Here is an 18,790-nt window from a genome sequence, read left to right as displayed (position 1 = left end):
TCCGTGGAGGTGCTTTCCAGCAGGTCGACCCCTAATCTGTACTGATGCCTGGGGTTATTTCTCCCCAGGTACAGGACTCTGCACTTATCCTTGTTGAACCTCATGAGGTTCCTTCTCTGCCCAGTGTATTTTACACTGCTATTTATTTAATCATTTGTCAGTCAGCAGAAACCCTCATTTCAAGGGAATTGGCATCCTGTAGCTCTGTCAACTTTTCAGTTTCTGAAGCAACAATTAAACCCTGTTAATACTCAACCAGAACAGCAACCCATACATAAATGAAAAAGTCAGAGATACAAATCAATATCGACAAGGCTGTGAAGCATGGATTACCTGATCCCACTTTGAAAGGATAAAGAGATCAAATAACCTAATTGAGTAGGGAACACTTGCTGGAAATGATTATGCCAGGAGCACTTAACAGCAACAGCACTCACAAACTGAAAAATAAGTACCACAGCCTTCCTTGTAACCCTCAAAAATAATTAAAATTGTCTGCACAATTTAAAAGTTATATTGCAATTTAGAGCAAGGGAACACTGAATGATAGCCTATACCTCTGATTCCTTCATTAATGATTATATATATTTAATTCACAAAAATTAAATATTTGGAAACCAATTCATTCTTAGTTGAGAGATTCTTCTCCTGGTAAAGACACTTGTCTTTAGCTGTTCAAATTCTCATTACACTCAATAAAAACTTGGATTCATACAGTTAGGTCAACACAAACTTTTCAGCCAAATGCCTCAGTARAAGTTTATTTTCGCTATAAATCACAGCTCTTACTTGGCCTGCATTGTCTTATATCACACTGGTACAGTTATACATGCAGGTCTTCCCATAATTAGAGCTGAACTAATACATCTAAATTACTATTAACTCATTCCACTAAAAAGGACTCTACCAGACTCCAGGGACTAGAGATAAGTCTGACTTCTAATCTTGTTACGAAGACAGCTTTTTTTAATAAAGTGTAAGACTAACAGATACATGGAGAAACACAGTTAATTCAGAAAGAGCCAGCCCAGCTTCTGTAGAGCTATCTCACTAACAAAATGCAGTTATACGATAGTGGAATTTTGCCTGTTTTAAACATTTTGAAGTAATCTTTTGAAGAATCCCACAGAAATCATTAAAATAAAATTTGTCATGGGGTTAGAGGACAGGTTCTTTTATGGACTGAGAACAGRTTAGCGGAGAGGAAGCAATACTTCCAGAGGGAGAAGAGTCAGCAGCGCGGTGCTGGGGATAGTTGGGTTCAGCATCCTCAGGAACCTGGACAAGGGAGTCAGCAGGGACACTGACAGGTTTACAGATAACTCTAGGCTCTCTTAGAAAATCCAGTGCTGTGCAGACACTAAAGATTTCCTCCTTGTCTAGCAAGGAAGGTCCTACTGGTAAGTAAACCAGCAAAAATGGTAGTACACACTGAAGATAAATAGAAGGGGATCAAATTCACCATCTCATCTCCAGTTACTGGAAAGACTACTCTTTATAGAAATGTTTTAAATCCTTTGCCAGAATCAGGTCATCAGGCAGCTAAGCCTAGAAAAAATGAAGTTGCAGCTAATATAAGTTACTAGTCATCAGTAATGGAGAAAGCATCAATCTGTAAAATATTTTATAAAAATATCCATTTATATTTGAAGCACTGCTCCTGTTTCTTCACAAATTTTAACAGCCAGTAGCAAGTGGCAAAATTATTAAGAAGTTCACTGGAACTTACGCTTTGATATCTCTTAATTATTACATAATTACATAAATATTACATAGAAAWACTTGTTTTCATAACTGCAAAAAAATAAAATAAWAAAGGAAGAAAAGGTGCTCAAGGCTATTGAAATACTAAAATATATGTCCTATATGCATCTATTTTTTTCTTCTCTATTTCTTATCGTCTGGGATTTAGTTTTTTATAGATTTTTCTTCATCAGRGCTGTCATGCATAATTACATACATGATTTGTTATTGGTCGCTGGCGGTGAAAGTTTTAATTATTTAAGTCTACATATAATATTAATCTATATATTTCTAATGCTGATGCAAAACAGATTTAGTGAAAACTACACACCCTATGTGAAAACTACAGGATAGACATGTGGCTGTGCTTCAGTGAATTTCTTAAAATTCACAAAGGTATTAATTTGACGAAACAAAGCCCCAAATCACTGCTTTTTGCCTGCTTTTATTCAAGAGCCAGAAAAAAAAAATCTCAATCACTTGCCTTTACTAATTCCTTTGAAAGTTTAATGAATAAATAAATAAATAAATAAAATAAAATAAACACCTTTGGGCCYGGAGCAAAGGCAATGATAAAGATATTCACCCAGTGATTCAAACCAAAGCACTTAGAAGTGCAGAAGCCAGAAATGTTCTCTTTAGAACCAACCGCTGAGGCCTGTTCAGGTCCACATGAGGGCTCATGGCGCCGACTCCAGGTCCGCCCGGCCTACACGCCCAGGCCGCGCAGGCTGGGAGTCACCTCAGGGCCACATGGGGCCACCCTGGGCTCTGCCGTCCAACCTACGGCTGCTCCGACAGGAGACACTCTCTAGGAGGGCRGCAGAACCTTTTGGGTGGGATCCCTCCCATTTGGAATTACACAACATCCAGAGTGCAGCAAAGTTAGTGACCTCAGGCTCCCTTCAGGGCCCGTGGAGGCAAAATAATCTCCATTTTAGAGCCAGTGGGGACAAAACAGGGACTTTAACGGATTTTGTCACCCCTCTGACATGTCCTGGCTTAGAATCTACTTGTCTCCGCTGATTAAAATAGGAATTCAGGGTGGCTAACTCCAATTGACATCTTACATTACAGACACCATCTGCTATTAAGCACCATGCATGTTATAGTTACCACAGAAAGCATCAAATCCCACAGATCTATGATATATTTTACACCTGATCAGGATCCACAAAAATACAGGTAAATTTGGAATGAGCTACAGCACTGAACTACAATAACAATATTTATATGTAAGCTGAGAACTTGACCACTTGATCACAATTAAGTCCTCATACCCTATGACTGGAAATAACATGTTTATGCTTAAATTCACACTTTTTATTTTTCCCTTTCCTAGGCCAGGACCAATGCAAAAACATACAAGAAAGACTATTCCAAATTATCATGGAAACAAGTAACTTGGCAGAAAACAAAACAAAAAAACTTCACAATTTTACAAAAAAGACCTCTCCGTATTTACTGATTTCATTAAATRTTATCAACGATGAAAGGATCTGTTCCTTCTTCCTCGTGAAGGCTGCTCTGCAATTTAACCTCCACTTGGCACAAAAGAAGGACGAACCGGCAACACAAGCAATATTTTAACTTACAATTAAATGTGTTTGTGGCAGGAATTAACATTATAATTTGGAATGCTTCTTCTACCACTTCTACTGCATTTGGATTGTGCTGTTAACGCTTCTCAGTGAAGCTTCTAGCAGATCAGGTTTACAAAACCAGGCTGTACACACAGTAGRCACTACTCTCCCCCCTCTTGCTTGTTTCTAATATGAATTTTGAACTATATACAAAACCACCAAAGCCACTACCTTTTCCCATCAGGTAAACAAACTAATTAGGCTAACATTGACCAAAACAGAACGATTAATAAGTACACTAACRTTTTTCCCATTAGATGGCCCACAATTTGATGGGTTCTGTGTTTAAAAATATACCACAGAGTTTCACTAAGCATTTCAACAGAATTTATTTTAGCAGCGTTACTTGCAGATTTKGGGTAATGGATGTATAGAGCTCTTTGTCCATAAAAAAGAGGCTCAGCTGACAGCAGTCCTCACCAAACCAAGGGCCAGTTATCACCAGACATTGGAAATGCTGCGAAGCAGACGCTATTTAGAACTGTTCTTTTATCTAAAGAAGCCTGTCACACATTATGTCCTACATTTCCAAATAATCAAGAGAAAAAAAGATGCCATAGTAACATTCAYATTTTTCATTTACTGTCTTCTCATGTCTCATTTAATGTTCAATCTTCGACACCTAAAAATCTGAAAGACATTTCCAGACAAGAATTACCCTATGATGAAACTAAATGCTACGAAGAATACTGCATTCATTCCACATAAACTGTATTTGTAATGGGAGAATATTACATTCATTCCACATGGACCTCATTTGTAGTGCAAGTCTTTTATTACTGAAATGAGATTCCTCCCCAGAGCAATTTCAGGCTTCATACTGAATGGAACAAAATGGTATAAAGCACTTCTAAATATCACTGCAACTATGCGGCTAGAAGCTGTATGCATATGCACAAGGGCAATCATTTAAGACTGTACAAACAATCTTGTAACATTATTTGATTTCAAATCATTAACTTTTTGAGCAATGTAAAAGAAACTTACTATTATCTTCAACACAAAAAGCCCAATTAAGGTTCCTCAGACATAGTAGTGGAAATAAAAAAAAAATTGCTTTAAAAATAGACACACAAGCACATGTCTGTTTAAGCAGATGCAGTTTGCTACTTGATTTAATCCTCACTAGCAAGATTAGACAAGGATTAGAAATGTCCTTGCTCAAATACTTTTCAAAGTTGACAATCTCACTTATTATCAACCGTTCTTTTCCATAAAGCTTTCTGAACAGGACACTTCAAGTTCATGGAGAAAGTGCCACATAAATAGCATCTGGCATCTATGGCTGTATTTGAGTCCTATCTCCGGACATGTCAATCTGGATACAAACTGGAACTACGATTCCCAGTGGTCATGATTCACCCTTTCAARATGATTCCTTGTCACCTCCAGGTTTGTTGATTTGATCACACTCTCCCTGGGAATTTGTAGACAACTACATTAGTATAATTTTATTATTGTGAGCTATGCTACAAATTTCAGTGAGAACTAGTCACAAAAGGAAATTTATTCTCCGACAAACTGAAAGATGGAACCAGAGAACTCTGCTGATACCAGAATGAAATAATTGATTTTATATACTGCACCTAAACAGACTAAAACTGGGAGAACCTTGTAACTTCTTTTATTAAACACAGCCAGCACTACTGGCTAACGAAACCTACTGGAAGATGTCTACATGGAAGGAGTGGTGAAGCCTTGGAACAGGCTGCCCAGGGAAGTGGTAGCCACCATCTCTGGTAGCGTTCAAGAAATGTGTAGATGAGGCCCTCATGGACATGGGTTAGCAGCTATGGTGTTGAAGGGTTTACAGCTGGACTTGATGATCTTGATGGTCTTTTCCAATCATAATGATTCTGTGCTGCTATGGCAAGAGTCAGCAACATGCTGATGGTCGTCTTCATTGTAATCAGAGCAAGTTCCGCAGTTATTTCCTGACACTCAACTCAAAAACAAATTAATCGCCTATGGAACAGCATTTATTTTTGAAACTTAGGTGGAAAAAGTACAAAAAGTGTTTAAAATATCACTGATAAACCTAACTGATTTTAACTGACACTTCCCAAATCACATGCCTAAAAACTTGTTGCTTCTACAAGTTTTGTTTCCCATTAACCTCAAGATTTAAGGTTTTTTAACATGAGTACCCTGAAGACTTTATACTCAAAATGAACACTGTTTAGGTAAGGGATCAATCAGAACTTTTAGACACTGTTTCTTTCTACAGTCTATGATGACTTCACCTGCAACATTTATATAAAAGATTTATTTACACATGTGGTCCCATGCAAGAAAACATCCGGACAGTACAGTTAAGGTTGAATTTCTCAGTTAACATTAGGCATGAGTTCATTAAATTTAATTTGCATCCYGTAAGACAAGCATTTCCAGTGATGTTACCTCACCCTTTGTAATTCCCACTTTTCTATAAGATGCTCCACTTCACCTCCGAGAACTGCAGTGTTACTGTCATCCAAAAGCAGAAATCCATTTTTCACTTCAATAAACCCTGAAAGTTTAATTTTTGTTCCAGGTGGAGTGTTCAGGCTGAAAGTAGACACAAAAGAAATATTTAAATCTTTTTATTAATATTCTGCCACAAAACAAAACTCTGCTGTTGTTATACTGCAAATATAAAAGACTAGCATCAAAAACTGTTTGCAATAATTCCTTTACGATGCACAGTACTTTCCAGTAGCTTTTTTTGGAGCACTTCCCATTCATAACACAAAGTTGCCATATTGCAAATTAGATTTTAACAGAGATGAATGTTTGCAAATTGTCTGCTYGGTTCAAGTCTATTTTAACACCCCCAAACTAAGGACGTGATTTGTCCAGACTAACACGAGATGTCTCAAAGTCAGCTGTCTAATACTAAGTTCTTTATCATAGGAACCATTTATAGCTAATAGAGATTCTCCAGATGGTTAATTGTCTCATTTGTTTTAGACCTTTAATTTGGGAGAAAACAAAGGCCCATTGGGGAGAGGGGTGGGGAGGGAAATCCGTATGTTACTAATATCCATGATTGGTGCAGAATTAATAGAGAAGACATGCAGCTTGCAGTGCTTTTTCTCTCATTAGTCTGTTTTAAAAACACACTGCTGCTGCCTACGGTCAGTTCCCATAAAGTGGCACCCTTCATTTTGTCAATATAATCCTTTCTCTGAAAAACAACAGCAGATACACAAAACAATCATCGACCTCCAAGTCATAATTGAAAGATATGAGGGTACAATCAGTTACAAAAAGGATACAATCAGTTACAACCTTTCAACTGACAGACAATAAAATCTAACATTATCTCTGCAACCATTGAGTCTCACCACACAGCAAGGAACAGGCATGGAAAAGTTGACCAATTTTAACACTAATGTTATTTACCTTAGAAATATTAATTGCTTTTCTTCATTGTTCTGATAGAATATCAGGGGGAAAAAAAAGATGAGAAACAAACTGGGCAACAGAGGAGAGCAACATATAGGAAAGGGTAAATGAAAACACTCCATGTAAGAGCAAGAACTTTTTATTTAAAAGCAAATTGTGCCTTTGCTCAGCAAGAAACACTGTGCTGTGAAACAGCATATTGCTCAAAATTACTGGTGCAATTTGAAACCTGAAACAGTCACATACTCACACGACAGACTTAATTTCCTACAGGATTACCTAAAAAGAGACACTAACCCCATTACAAGAGAGTGATGAGTTCTGTGACATTTTGGAGACCATCTATAAGCTTTCAAATGATGCCTTCTACAAGGTGTTCTTCCTTAAGCATTGTGTGATATGGAATTTACTTATGTGGGAGCCTATTTGACTTTCTTTCCTGCCTTTTTATATTCAGATTAGAATATGATATTCCAAGGTCTGATGACTCAAAGACAGAATTAAAATATCATTAAAGGTTCATATCAAATATCATTTTAAAAGATTATCACTCTAAACTGAAAGGGGGCAGGAGGCTTTTACTTACTAGTAGTTTAACATTGAAAGAAGACATTTAAAAGGTCTATGTTCAGCTGTTGCAGTTAACAGAAAAAGAGGAAGATTTTTTGAAAAGAAAATAAAAATAAACCAACTGGCATACCGGAAAGAGGGAAACACAAGAACCCAGAGGTGATTTTAAACATCCAAATGACCAGACACATAAAGATTCCTCATGTTCAACTGTGATTAAATGTTATGTCTTCATTTTTAACTGAAGAGATATTTAATTCASTCCAAGTTAAAGCCTTGTCACAGGAACGTGGCTCTAGTTGCTTAGGTGAGGTGCCAAGCCTGTGATATTCTTGTTAGAGACAGATATAAGTTCTGTTTTATTGAAAAATGGAAACTCATCTACACTCAAAAAGCTGCTTGTMTTGTTAACTCTGAGTTGACAGATGGCTGTTCAAATCCTCTTTCTTCCAGGATAACTTCAGCATAAATAGTATTGTAAATTATACCCATATATACCTGTACATGTCAAATTTAAGGCTCTCCTTACAACAGTACAATATTTAGGAATGAAGGAAGAGTCAACTTGCTAACTGAAGAGTATCAATATATATGAGATATTTTATTAGTCATACTCGCATTCCTCTGTTGGCTTCCCTCTTAGGAGATTTTGATCTACCTAATGTTTCTTTATTTTACAGGTTGTTTTTCACTACAGATTTTCAGAAACTGGAGATTTGATAGGCAAATCTCATCAGAAAGTGTGCATATCGTGGGAGGACAGAAGGGACTGGGGGGGCAAACAGGGGGTTCTGGGTTTTTTTGTTTTGTTTTGTTTTATTTTTATTTTTTGTTATTTATCATGAGGGAAACGCTCCAGCAAAGCTCTGCAACTTAACCAGACATTTTCCCTTTATTAGAGTCAGAAATGGAACACGTACAGAAGAACACAGAAGCCTTCTGAACAACAAAGAGCAGACAGAGCAAAACTACTTTATTTTTGAAAGCCAAAGCAGTAATTAAAAAAGAAARAAGAAAAGATAAAATAGCCAAACTTTGTCCTTTAAGTTGCTGTCTGCCAGTCAAAAACCTGTTGAAATAGGCAGCTTTTCACATATTAGTAATGACACTTCCATTAAGATAAGGGCATTTTAAGTGCCAACAAAACCACTGAAAAGAAATTTGTTCACCTTATTTTTGACATGCTCGTGTATTCGATAGCTGTGCAGCTTGTGTGTCCATCAGTCATCTGCAAACGCAGCATTCTGGGAGCAGCCTGAGACTCTTCGTTATCCTTCGGCGCAGCAACATTGCGGATTTTTTGGATCTGCAGAACACACGGCCCTTGCAGCTACACATGCAAAACAGAAGAGACAAAAATGTTTGCTCACACCATGAAACAAACACACAGTCTCATGTAGACACAGTAACAGAGGCCCACAGGCAAAGCAAAATTTATTTTGATTAGACACTCAAGCCCAATTTGTATCACTCATGATGCTGTAGAAAATACGGTATGTAAAAACAGCTTTTGCAGAGAAATAATTATACTGGTTTATAAACTCCACAGTAGAAGAAAAATGTGTGTTATAGAAATCAGGTGCAGAAAAAAATCACCTATACGCTCAGCAAATACTGTCACTTCCAAAATAATACAGAGCATGGCCAAGAGTCCACACACCATAACCACTAATTCTCACTGCCAGTTCTCATTTGGCAGAAGCAACAGCAACTCTTGAAGACTAATTGGTGGCAACAAGACTACATTTCCAATACAAATGTTTTGTAAAAACTGACTGGAAACAGAGCTTTTTCAAACAAAGGTGCAGCCAGAGTGTAGTATAACAACCTTAAGGGACATCTCTGTCTCTTGGATAGCTAAAATGCAACACATCCATCACCACAACTGATATCTTGCTGAAAGAAAACAATCTAAGAAAATAAACAAACAGAAAAATGCTCAAACTTTGGGTTACAGCAGAGTGAGCAGTCGTGCTGGTCTCTCTGTTCTCTCACTCTGCAGGATTATTCTGATCCCTCTGAAGATCTGGTGCTGCCAAAATGATCTCGAGCACTCAAGGGACAGCAGGAAAGATGAACTTCTCATCAGCTGCTTCTCTTTGAGGTAGCTTAGAAGAGTATCAAGTAAGATCAAGCACCCAGTATAGGAATATATCTAAAAAGATGAGATAAATGAATAAATAAGAACAGTTCTTATTTTCCCTAGTTAAACTAGGGAAAATGTAGTAAGAGGAGAAAAGAGGGACTTCTTTGAAGGATGCGGCACCTTTTAAAGCTTCAAACAAAATCAGAAAATATTGGAAGTATTTTGGATAGATGGTTTCTGGCAAGCCCAAGGGAGTAAGTTATGTTTATCTGAAATGTACTTAGATCTGAATTTGTCGTATCCTTTTTCTTCAATAATTGAGTATGAAGAAAATAATGTAAATAAGGGGTAACAGTATGGAGTTTTAGACATTTCTGAACCAACCTTATGCATGTCATTTATAATTTTATGACCAATTCTGTTTCTGATGTGAATGGAATTTTTTATTCCTTTGATTTCAACAGAAGGGAAACTGGATAATGTATTGCATGCAAATAAGTTCACTACTACTGATTAAATTCAGCAAAGAAGCCACCTTTTTTTTCCCCCTCTTCTATAAGTTTTTCAGAAAAAGATGAATTCTGTAGCAGCAAGTGCACACCAGTGCATACACTACAAGTATGCACACACCACAACAAAGTGGGGCTGCACATCTGCCGAGTTTGGACAACACAGCCTCATTCTTTAATGCTCTTCCACCGGAGACACCACATGTTGCTGAAAAAACAGGTGCAGAACTGAAATAAAGAGCTTGCAGCCTTCTGAAAACCTGCCACATTAAGAACATAATTATTTCTGTGGTCTTAATCAGAGCCTGAGAGCTTCCATGTCTGCCAGCCTCAGTTCAGCACTTCCTTCTCCTTTATAATGTGATTTCAGTTGCTTAAGTGTGAAGTTTACTGAACACTGAAATTTCTGCATCACCTAGGACTTTTTTCCCCCTGCAGCCACGACAGTGTAAATAAAAATAAATAAATAAATATAACATCAGCTAGATCAACTTAATCAGTTTTGAAAGTGTAAAATACGTTTGGCTTGTGATTAAAACGTTCTTTCAACACTACTAGAATCTCTACCCTTTAGAGAAAAAGAAAAACAGAAAGAAAAAAAAAAAAGGACTGAAATCTGACAAAGCTGCAAGGATATCAAATGCAAGGGTATCTGGTTTGTAAAGATACCTAAAGAGCTAGCAGCTCTTGAGCATAAGGCAAGAGATGGAGAAGTACTAAAGGGACCACAGAGATATGTGAAGGCCAATGTGTAGGTGGTAACAGGGAGCAACGAGGTGCAGAACTCCTTCCCTGGAGATCTTCCCAACCCACCTGGATGCCACCCCGTGCTCTGGGTGTCCCTGCCTGAGCAGGGGGATTGGACTAGATGATCTCTAGGGGTCCCTTCCAACCTTAACCATTCYGTGATCCTGTAACTGCGGTCACAGCTGGGGCTGCTGTGGGAGCCGCTCGGGCGCTGCCCGTGAGGGCCTCACAACGGCCGCTGACAGGACGGCAAACGAGGTGATTTGGGAGAGAGCAGGGGTGGAAAAGCAAGGTGGAAGGGGGATGGAGGCGGGCTGGCCGCACACAGAAGCGCTGCCGCTCAGCTGGCTTGTGCGAGGCCTTCTCCACATCCGGGCTGCCTCTCCTCCTCCTTTCTGCGTCTGCCACACCACTAATAACGTTAGTAACTCGCAAGGAAGCTAAGAGGAAGAACATGAGCAAAAATGATTTGAGGAACAAGGGTATGTTTTACAAGGAGATATACTTACCTTTCAGAGGTGAAAAAGAGAAATATTTCCATTAGAACGTTAATATTTTAGCTTTGAAATTAATTCAAGCCTAAAACACTGTCAGAGCTCTGAAATTTAAAGCAACAGGAGGAAGTACAAGGAGARATGACTGGAAATTGAAGTTTAATAAATCCAAAGATAGAAATAAGGTATATAATGATAACAAGGACAGCAAATCTCTGGAATATGCTACAGTTTTCTACAGTGCACAGCATTTTAAGGTCAAGAGGTAACTGCCAGAAATCTGCAAAGCTAATAATGATCAGTACAAAAAGGAATAAAAATATTAAAAGAATGTGATAGATGACAAGACAGGTCCCTTTCACATCATAACATCCACAATTGTATGACAAAAACAGTCAGTAGAGGAAAAAGGAAGAAATCCTGAGAAATCTTTCCCAGTTAGGGAGAGATCTTGCCCCAAGCCCCTGTCTACTTGACCATTTCGGTACCTCACCTTTCTCCTTGAAGTCATTTACAAATTTGACAGTTGTTCTTCATGTTCTAGTGAGCCATTAACCAAAAATATCCATCAAAATGACACTCAGGGGTAGGCTTTGTAGGACCACCTTGAAATGCCTTCATAATTTGGCAGTGAAGGATATGTACTTTGAGAGCAATTTTTCAAGCAGTCCCTAATTACACCAAGATTATGTTTCCTCAACTTATGTAGGATGTTGTGTATGTATATAAATATATATTCTTATTAGTCCAAGAAGCCTTTTTTCTTTTTTTTTTTGAGAAATAGTATATTCCACTACTTTTCTTTATCCCTGTCTCTCAGCGAGAGACATTCATGTACATATAACTCTTAGAAAAGAAAACTGAGTAAATAATTATCCACTCTATTGCATGAGTGCAGCTCACAACTAGACACAGCCTAAATAAAATATAATTCATTCATTCATCGTTAACTTACAGGCTTCTTCAGTATGAAGAAATGTATCTAAGTATCTACTCCAAGTCATGTTCATAGAAATGATTTTAACATAACATACACACATTGGCTGCAGGGGACTAAGTAATCAACAGTTGGGAACATTTATTGCCTGCGTCTAAAGCAATCCAAAGGCCTTTCCAACAAATCCTGAAAGCTGATAAAGCTGTAAYTGTTTGAGATCAAGGCTCTTCAAACAGCACTTCTAACTGTCATCCTATCTGTCAATTATCTATACGAAAGCAGCAATTAAATCATTACTGTTCTCCTGACAATGAGAGGCAACGGATGTTTCAAATCAAGCTAGGACAACAAAACATACAGAAATACATTARCAAAATTCTGTCATCAAGGTAGAAAATAACGTTCTGATCAATCAGTCTGTGCAGAACACTTAAAATGACTAGCAACAGCTAACTAGTAATTTTTAACATTTGCAATAAATCAATTAGACTGTGTTCTCCCATTTCCAAGATGATTATTTCACTGTCCTAAAAGCATTGCTTTGGCACTCTGAACACACACAAAAGTCTTTCACAAAGACTTATCTTATTACATACAAGTAATTATGCCTTTTTGCAGATTTTTCAAATAGTCATTAGGAAACAAGGAGACCATCAAGAACTTCTTCAGGTGAGGGTGCCAGAGCCCTGGAACAGGCTGCCCAGGGAGGTTGTGGAGTCTCCTTCTCTGGAAGTCTTCAAAACCCACCTGGATGCCACCCTGTGCCCCGTRCTCTGGGTGTCCCTGCTGGAGCWGGGGGGTTGAACTAGGTGATCTCTAGAGGTCCCTTCCAACTTTAATGATTCTGTGATGAAAATATTTTTCAGGGTGAAGAGATAAGGATAAGATGTCCCATTGCTTGCCTACCAAACAGCTACAGTATTACCAGATCAGATCTGTCCGTATCACTACATAGGTAACCACATTAACTCAGGATTGTCAAATATGTTCAACTGAAAGAAATATCTACTTAAGATATGTTTGGGTTGGGTAATTTTGGATACCTGCAGCATGAAGCAGTTACACCAGGAGACCTGAGGCAGTGCCATAAGAAGGTAAGGTCTTAGTTACCATAAGAAGGTAAAAGTGAACACGTTGAGACTGAACTTGACTTCATACAGATCAGCTGTAGCTGGAACAGCACATCTGATCACGCTTTGGAAAGGAAAAAGCCTACAGGAAACCGATGGAAATCCACAGCAGAAAAGGTAAAAGGCAACAGTTAGTTGGACATGACTGAAACAATGGGAAGTCTATGAGTAACTTTAAAGAGTAATCAGGATAGGTAATAAGCTATAACTTGCTACTATCAAGTGGCCAGTATTCAGAAAGCAGCTTTCTCATCTCAGCAAGAAAAACCTTCCTGAGCACTTGTGGGATGAATGCTTAAATCGCAATAGCACATTAACATTAACTCAAAAGAAAAGTAAGTTATGCCATAAATGTAATACCATTAATAAATTTCACATTTTACAACTTCATATAGTCTTCTTTGCATTTTTAGTCCATTAAAAATACTTCATGTATATATTCATGACAGCAGAGGGGGAGCAGCTTCTTTGAATTCTATGCAAACACGGCCATCTTGTGGCTAATGCTGGTAATACTGACATATCTATTTAGAACCATGCAAAACAAATGCAATAACCAAATAGTGTAGTCTTTGCACAAAAATGTCCTCAAGTTGACAATCACGCATAACGGTCAAATATCCARGCTGTTTCACATTCATACCCTGTGTCATCTTGTACGCAAATACTTGCATACTACATTACTATCAGAAGATAAAGGTTATGTTCCTCGGAAAATAAGGAAACGCACTCAATGTTCTCAACATGAAAACAATCAGTGCTGATCCTTGTCGCAAAGGAGAGGAACAACCATAGCGTGTAATTTCTGTTTCTTTCTGAAGCATTTCTGAACCACAAATGACTACTTACTTTTGAGAGATGATATAAACAAATCACTCCTGTCTCAACTATACTCCCTACTGGCATAAATACTCAAGTGCTATGTTTTATGTTACATGTGCAGTTCTGTAACATTAAATATTTTCATACATCCTATAGTTTATATATTACGTTTTGTTAAGTAGTCAGATTAGTCGGTTAGAAAGGCAAAGATTCCACTTACTGTTAAGTCCAGAGTAAAAATTATAAACATTAATTATTTGAGAACACATATCTCTTCTTTGTAATCATTACTATTTTATGAGATCATTGATCTAAATACAATGCTTCTGATAAATAGGGTAAAAATATATTACTAAAAGATAATTTGTGAAAACTTTTTAACAGTGCTGATGAAAGGATGCAAGTCCCTCAAATTTAYCAAGTCCCATAACACAGATCATTAAGGACCATCATTTTCCTTGGCCCTGACTATTCTTTCAGTTTCCTGAAACTCCTGCAACTGATGTCAGGAATCTTTTGCCTACAAGAAAAAYGTTCTTTCCTTCACTCTTGATTTTCACTCTTTAATTATGAAAAATAATTTAAAAAATAGCATCATTAATCTGCCTCAACTATTTGACAACTCGGAAACAGAAAATACCTTAAATCAAACAAGCTTCAAAAGGGGGCTTTGGGTTGGGTGGCCTCCTGCATCATTCAAGCTTAACACCAAGTCTTCCATCACCTTCAGCCATAAAGCCTGAGCCCTTTCAGAAATTTATCAAGCTCCCTCTAAGGACAGCGAGGCTTTTTGTCTTGACAATTGTATCCTAAAAATATGTTCCAGAATGTTAATAGCCTAATTATCAAATACGTTTTTTTCCCYCCACTTTTTAACCCAGACCTCTCCACTAGTTAAATCTGCTTTGSTCTACAAAACTGTCCTCTAACTTAAACTAATCTTAGTCTTTTATTTTTCTTCCTTCTTTCTGTGTGCTTACAAACTCTATGCCCTATCCCTGTTTCAGTTTGGCCAGACTGAGCAGCAAGCTCTTCCAGCTTACTCGTTCACATTCCTAATCATCCCCTGTACTCGCCACRCCTTAATTTTTACCTTTCTTTAAACCAGTGACAGACATTACACAATTACAGACATTACATCTGCAATAGTCTCAGCAATGTCATTTCAGACTGCAAATATGTCAAAAATAACTCTTAAWTTACTCATTTTCCTTTTCACAGACACACAAAACTTTTAACAGTCAACACTTTCTGTAAGAGAATCAGGTCTCTCTCCTCTGCATTCCTTCCCGAGCACAGAGTTCTCATCTACAGCGCAATTGAGAGTCCTCCAACATGGAAGTTGAAATTTCATACAATCAAATTTAAAGGTCATGTAATCCTCCCTATAAGCACAGGTCAAATTAATTTTGCTCCTTAAATTTTGCTGCATTCATAAATTTCTTTAGCRTTTTTAGCAACAATAGCAATAAACTGAGATTCATTCTTGAAAAATCAGAAGTCCTCCTTCTAGCCATGTTAGATTCTTATTTGTAACAGCCATAAACTTTTGAAGAAAAAGTAACTACATCATTTCTCATTTAATGGACCACTGAAACTGTGGAAGAGCTAGAGGAATTTAAAAAATATCTGCTCTGAAAACTGAGCAGAAACCTTTAAAAGAATCAACAATTCATGTGACAAAACTCTAAAAAAACAAGTACAAATCACTTAGAAATGAAACCATATTTCACCTGTAAAGTTAAGGCGAGTATTACCACACACTGTCCTTACTTTGAGAAATATGTTTCATAGAATCATTAAATGTGGTCAATATTGCATAATCTGAAAACCAAAATTCCATAATACTTCAACTAAGCAACTGAAGAACAAAGAAATGCTGAAAAAATTGGCAAAGAAAATAATTYGTTGTGTGTTTTCCAGAGCTCACGAACAGCAAACTGAAAGGGAATAAAAATAGTCAACCCATACATGAGAAACAGCTAAACAAGAGTGCTGAAATACCTCAGAAAGCATGCTGTGCAAAAACCTAAATAGGTAAATAKTCAATCACTAATAGTTCACAAAAGCCAGATGTTCACAGAATGCTTTTACAAGACTCACAAGAATAATTCCACGTAATAAAATTATAATCATTAACTTTGAGGAAAAAGTTTAATGTTTCATGTACAGACTGCTGACTAAAGACCATGATCTATCCCTGCAGTAGAGTATAATCTAAGAGGACTTTTTAAGAAGTGAGAATATTAATGCCCTCCTTTTTTGAAGGGGAAAAATACACAGCTGCAGACTGTGTTACACCAGTCACTRCTCCATTCAGATAATCGTATCTGCAGAAAAAAAGCAAATCCAAACAGCTGCAAACAGCTTCTCTTCTCACCAAGCCTGCCTTGATTTATTACTATATTGAATTTCAAAGCTAATGAAATACATTCCAAGAACATCAGCAGTAGAGGCTGTCAATATGCGGAAGTTAAGAATAATGATTTGAATTGAAAACTACCACTTGTTCTCAAATAAAGCTCATTGATATATGTATTCTGCAGACTAAACATCAGGAAGAAAGCAGGAAGGGCATACCAATGGGAACAAGCTTAATTCTTTACTAAATATACCACATAGGTCAAAAAATTTAGTACACCCAAATTTTGAGTGCCACATATGAAGTGCTGCATCACCTCACACGGTTTATCCATATAAACCATAAGATACACAGTTGTAGGTAAACTTGTCAAGATTTATAATCTGAATTAGGTATATTAATGGGTAAATCAAGTAAGGTGCTATCAATATACATCATCATGTATCATGGTGACACAGCTGCTTTGCTTCCGTTCTTAGTCTGTTTCGTTGCTCTTGCAACAATAAAGGAGGAAAAAAGGATATTTTGTGAACTTTTGATACCATGTCAAGATCAAACAGGTTAAATGGTTTCTGGAGTGAAGGTGTTAGGAACACTCGCATCTATCTAAGAATTTTCAAAGATGAAAAGGAAATTTTAAAAAGCGCTCTCTGTAAAGTCCAACAGGTAAAATATAAATATTAATATTTTATACTATCAATTATTAAAATATCAGATTTATTTGGGTGTTAAATAATGATAAAAGACAAAATAATGCATCATGGAATATTGTTACCACATAGAAACCACAGAAGACAGAAAAAGTGAAGTTGATGGTTAATATGGTCTACCTTTTCTACCTTTCCACCATTGATGTCACTGGGGAGGAATTTCTTGCCAATGGTTCTTAAATCTGTCTGAAATTAAAACAGAGACAAGAGAATATTAACCTAAAACATCCTATTTCAAAAAAGACTTATTACCATAAAATAGGAAAAAAAGAAAGATGCTCCTTCTACTATCATTCAATGCCAAATGTTTGCACTATTTTCATTCCACAAGATTAAAAAATAGATAAAATGAGAATTATTTTGCATTTTTAGTAGTATTGAATCTAGTATCTTTAAGTATATTCTAGTATCTTTAAGTCTACTAATCTTAAGAACATTTTCAAAGATGATTAATGCTTTCAGCAGTGGGGAAAAAAAAGCTTAAGTAATGCTTAGTTACAAGATGCAATTCTGAYGTTTAATACAGGTAAACTTCTAAACTTCTCTGTCCTCTCTCTAATCAGAGCTCAAAGAATAGCATTTCTAGCCTGTGTTTCTGCACAAAAATCTCTCATAAAATGCTGAGATCATTTTGGCAGTTAAACTAAGAGTAAAAGTTAAAATAACAGTTACATTAAATGCTTTATAATTTAAATATCTGGTTATTTCTTTTTTTTGGAARGGAGATAAAATAGCTACATAAAGCCGTCCAGCACCTGGTGGGCAGCATGGCCACCAACATTCAACTGAAGAGTACAAATGATAAAAAAGAATAGATCTCCTTAATAAGGTCATAAATACTTTCAAGAGAAGGAAGATCAAATACAATTACTACTGGAATTTGCCATTAACATATACCAGTGGACTAGCATCCCAACCTAGAATTGAGCATCACTGTGATTTAGCATCTGAAACAACAGCATGAATAAATACCTGATGCTTCTTTTCRATAAGAAACATTGATGCTCTAGAGACAAAGAAGTTAAGGCATGGGATACTCTTTTATTAATTTTTCCATAACTCTGYATAACGAGGGGATAAGCGCCCACCCCACTTTCTGTGGCACAATATGTGATGCTAGGGGCAGTGAGGATAAAATACATGTGATTTTCAATAGGAGTACACTGGACGGAAATAAATAGGTGAAAGATGACAAGTCATCTTTGATTATCCCACAAAAATGTTATAACCTGTTCCCACAATGTTCCATATCCATTTAATGGACAAGTGCCCTGAAATCACAGCAGCAGGAAGGGGAGACAACCTCTGCAGATTCTTTGCATTAGTGTCTCCAGCAGGTTGAGGGAAGTGATCATCCCCCTCTACTCAGCCCTGGTGAGGCCACATCTGGAGTACTGCGTCCAGTTCTGGGCTCCCCAGTACAAGAGGGATGTGGAGCTGCTGGAGAGGGTCCAGCACAGGGCTACCAGGATGATCAGGGGCCTGGAACATCTTCCCTATGAGCAAAGGCTGAGAGAGCTGGGYCTGTTCAGCCTGGAGAAGAGGAGGCTGAGGGGGGACCTGATCAGCGTGTATAAATACCTCAAGGGAGGCAGTGAGGAGGAGGGGGGCGGCCTCTTTTCAGTGGTGGGCAGTGACAGGACTAGAGGA

At 37.4% G+C, this 18,790-nt stretch overlaps 1 protein-coding gene across 2 annotated transcripts in view; it reads right to left on the bottom strand.

The window, feature by feature from the left end:
- TDRD3 (tudor domain containing 3) overlaps window positions 1–18,790 on the bottom strand; it is a 98,712-nt gene that overhangs the window by 41,910 nt on the left and 38,012 nt on the right. For both annotated transcript variants that reach the window (XM_026034314.1, XM_026034316.1), the window contains exons 3-5: window positions 17,261–17,326; window positions 8,513–8,673; window positions 5,792–5,933 (exon numbers count right to left, since the gene is read on the bottom strand). In XM_026034314.1, coding sequence (XP_025890099.1) covers window positions 5,792–5,933; window positions 8,513–8,673; window positions 17,261–17,326 — 369 coding nt within the window. The remainder of the gene's footprint in view (window positions 1–5,791; window positions 5,934–8,512; window positions 8,674–17,260; window positions 17,327–18,790) is intronic.

Source organism: Nothoprocta perdicaria, unplaced genomic scaffold (genome assembly GCF_003342845.1).
Source record: "Nothoprocta perdicaria isolate Ctin4 unplaced genomic scaffold, notPer1 scaffold_142, whole genome shotgun sequence".
Lineage (NCBI taxonomy): Eukaryota > Metazoa > Chordata > Aves > Tinamiformes > Tinamidae > Nothoprocta > Nothoprocta perdicaria.
This window is presented reverse-complemented; position numbering and strand designations above follow the sequence as displayed.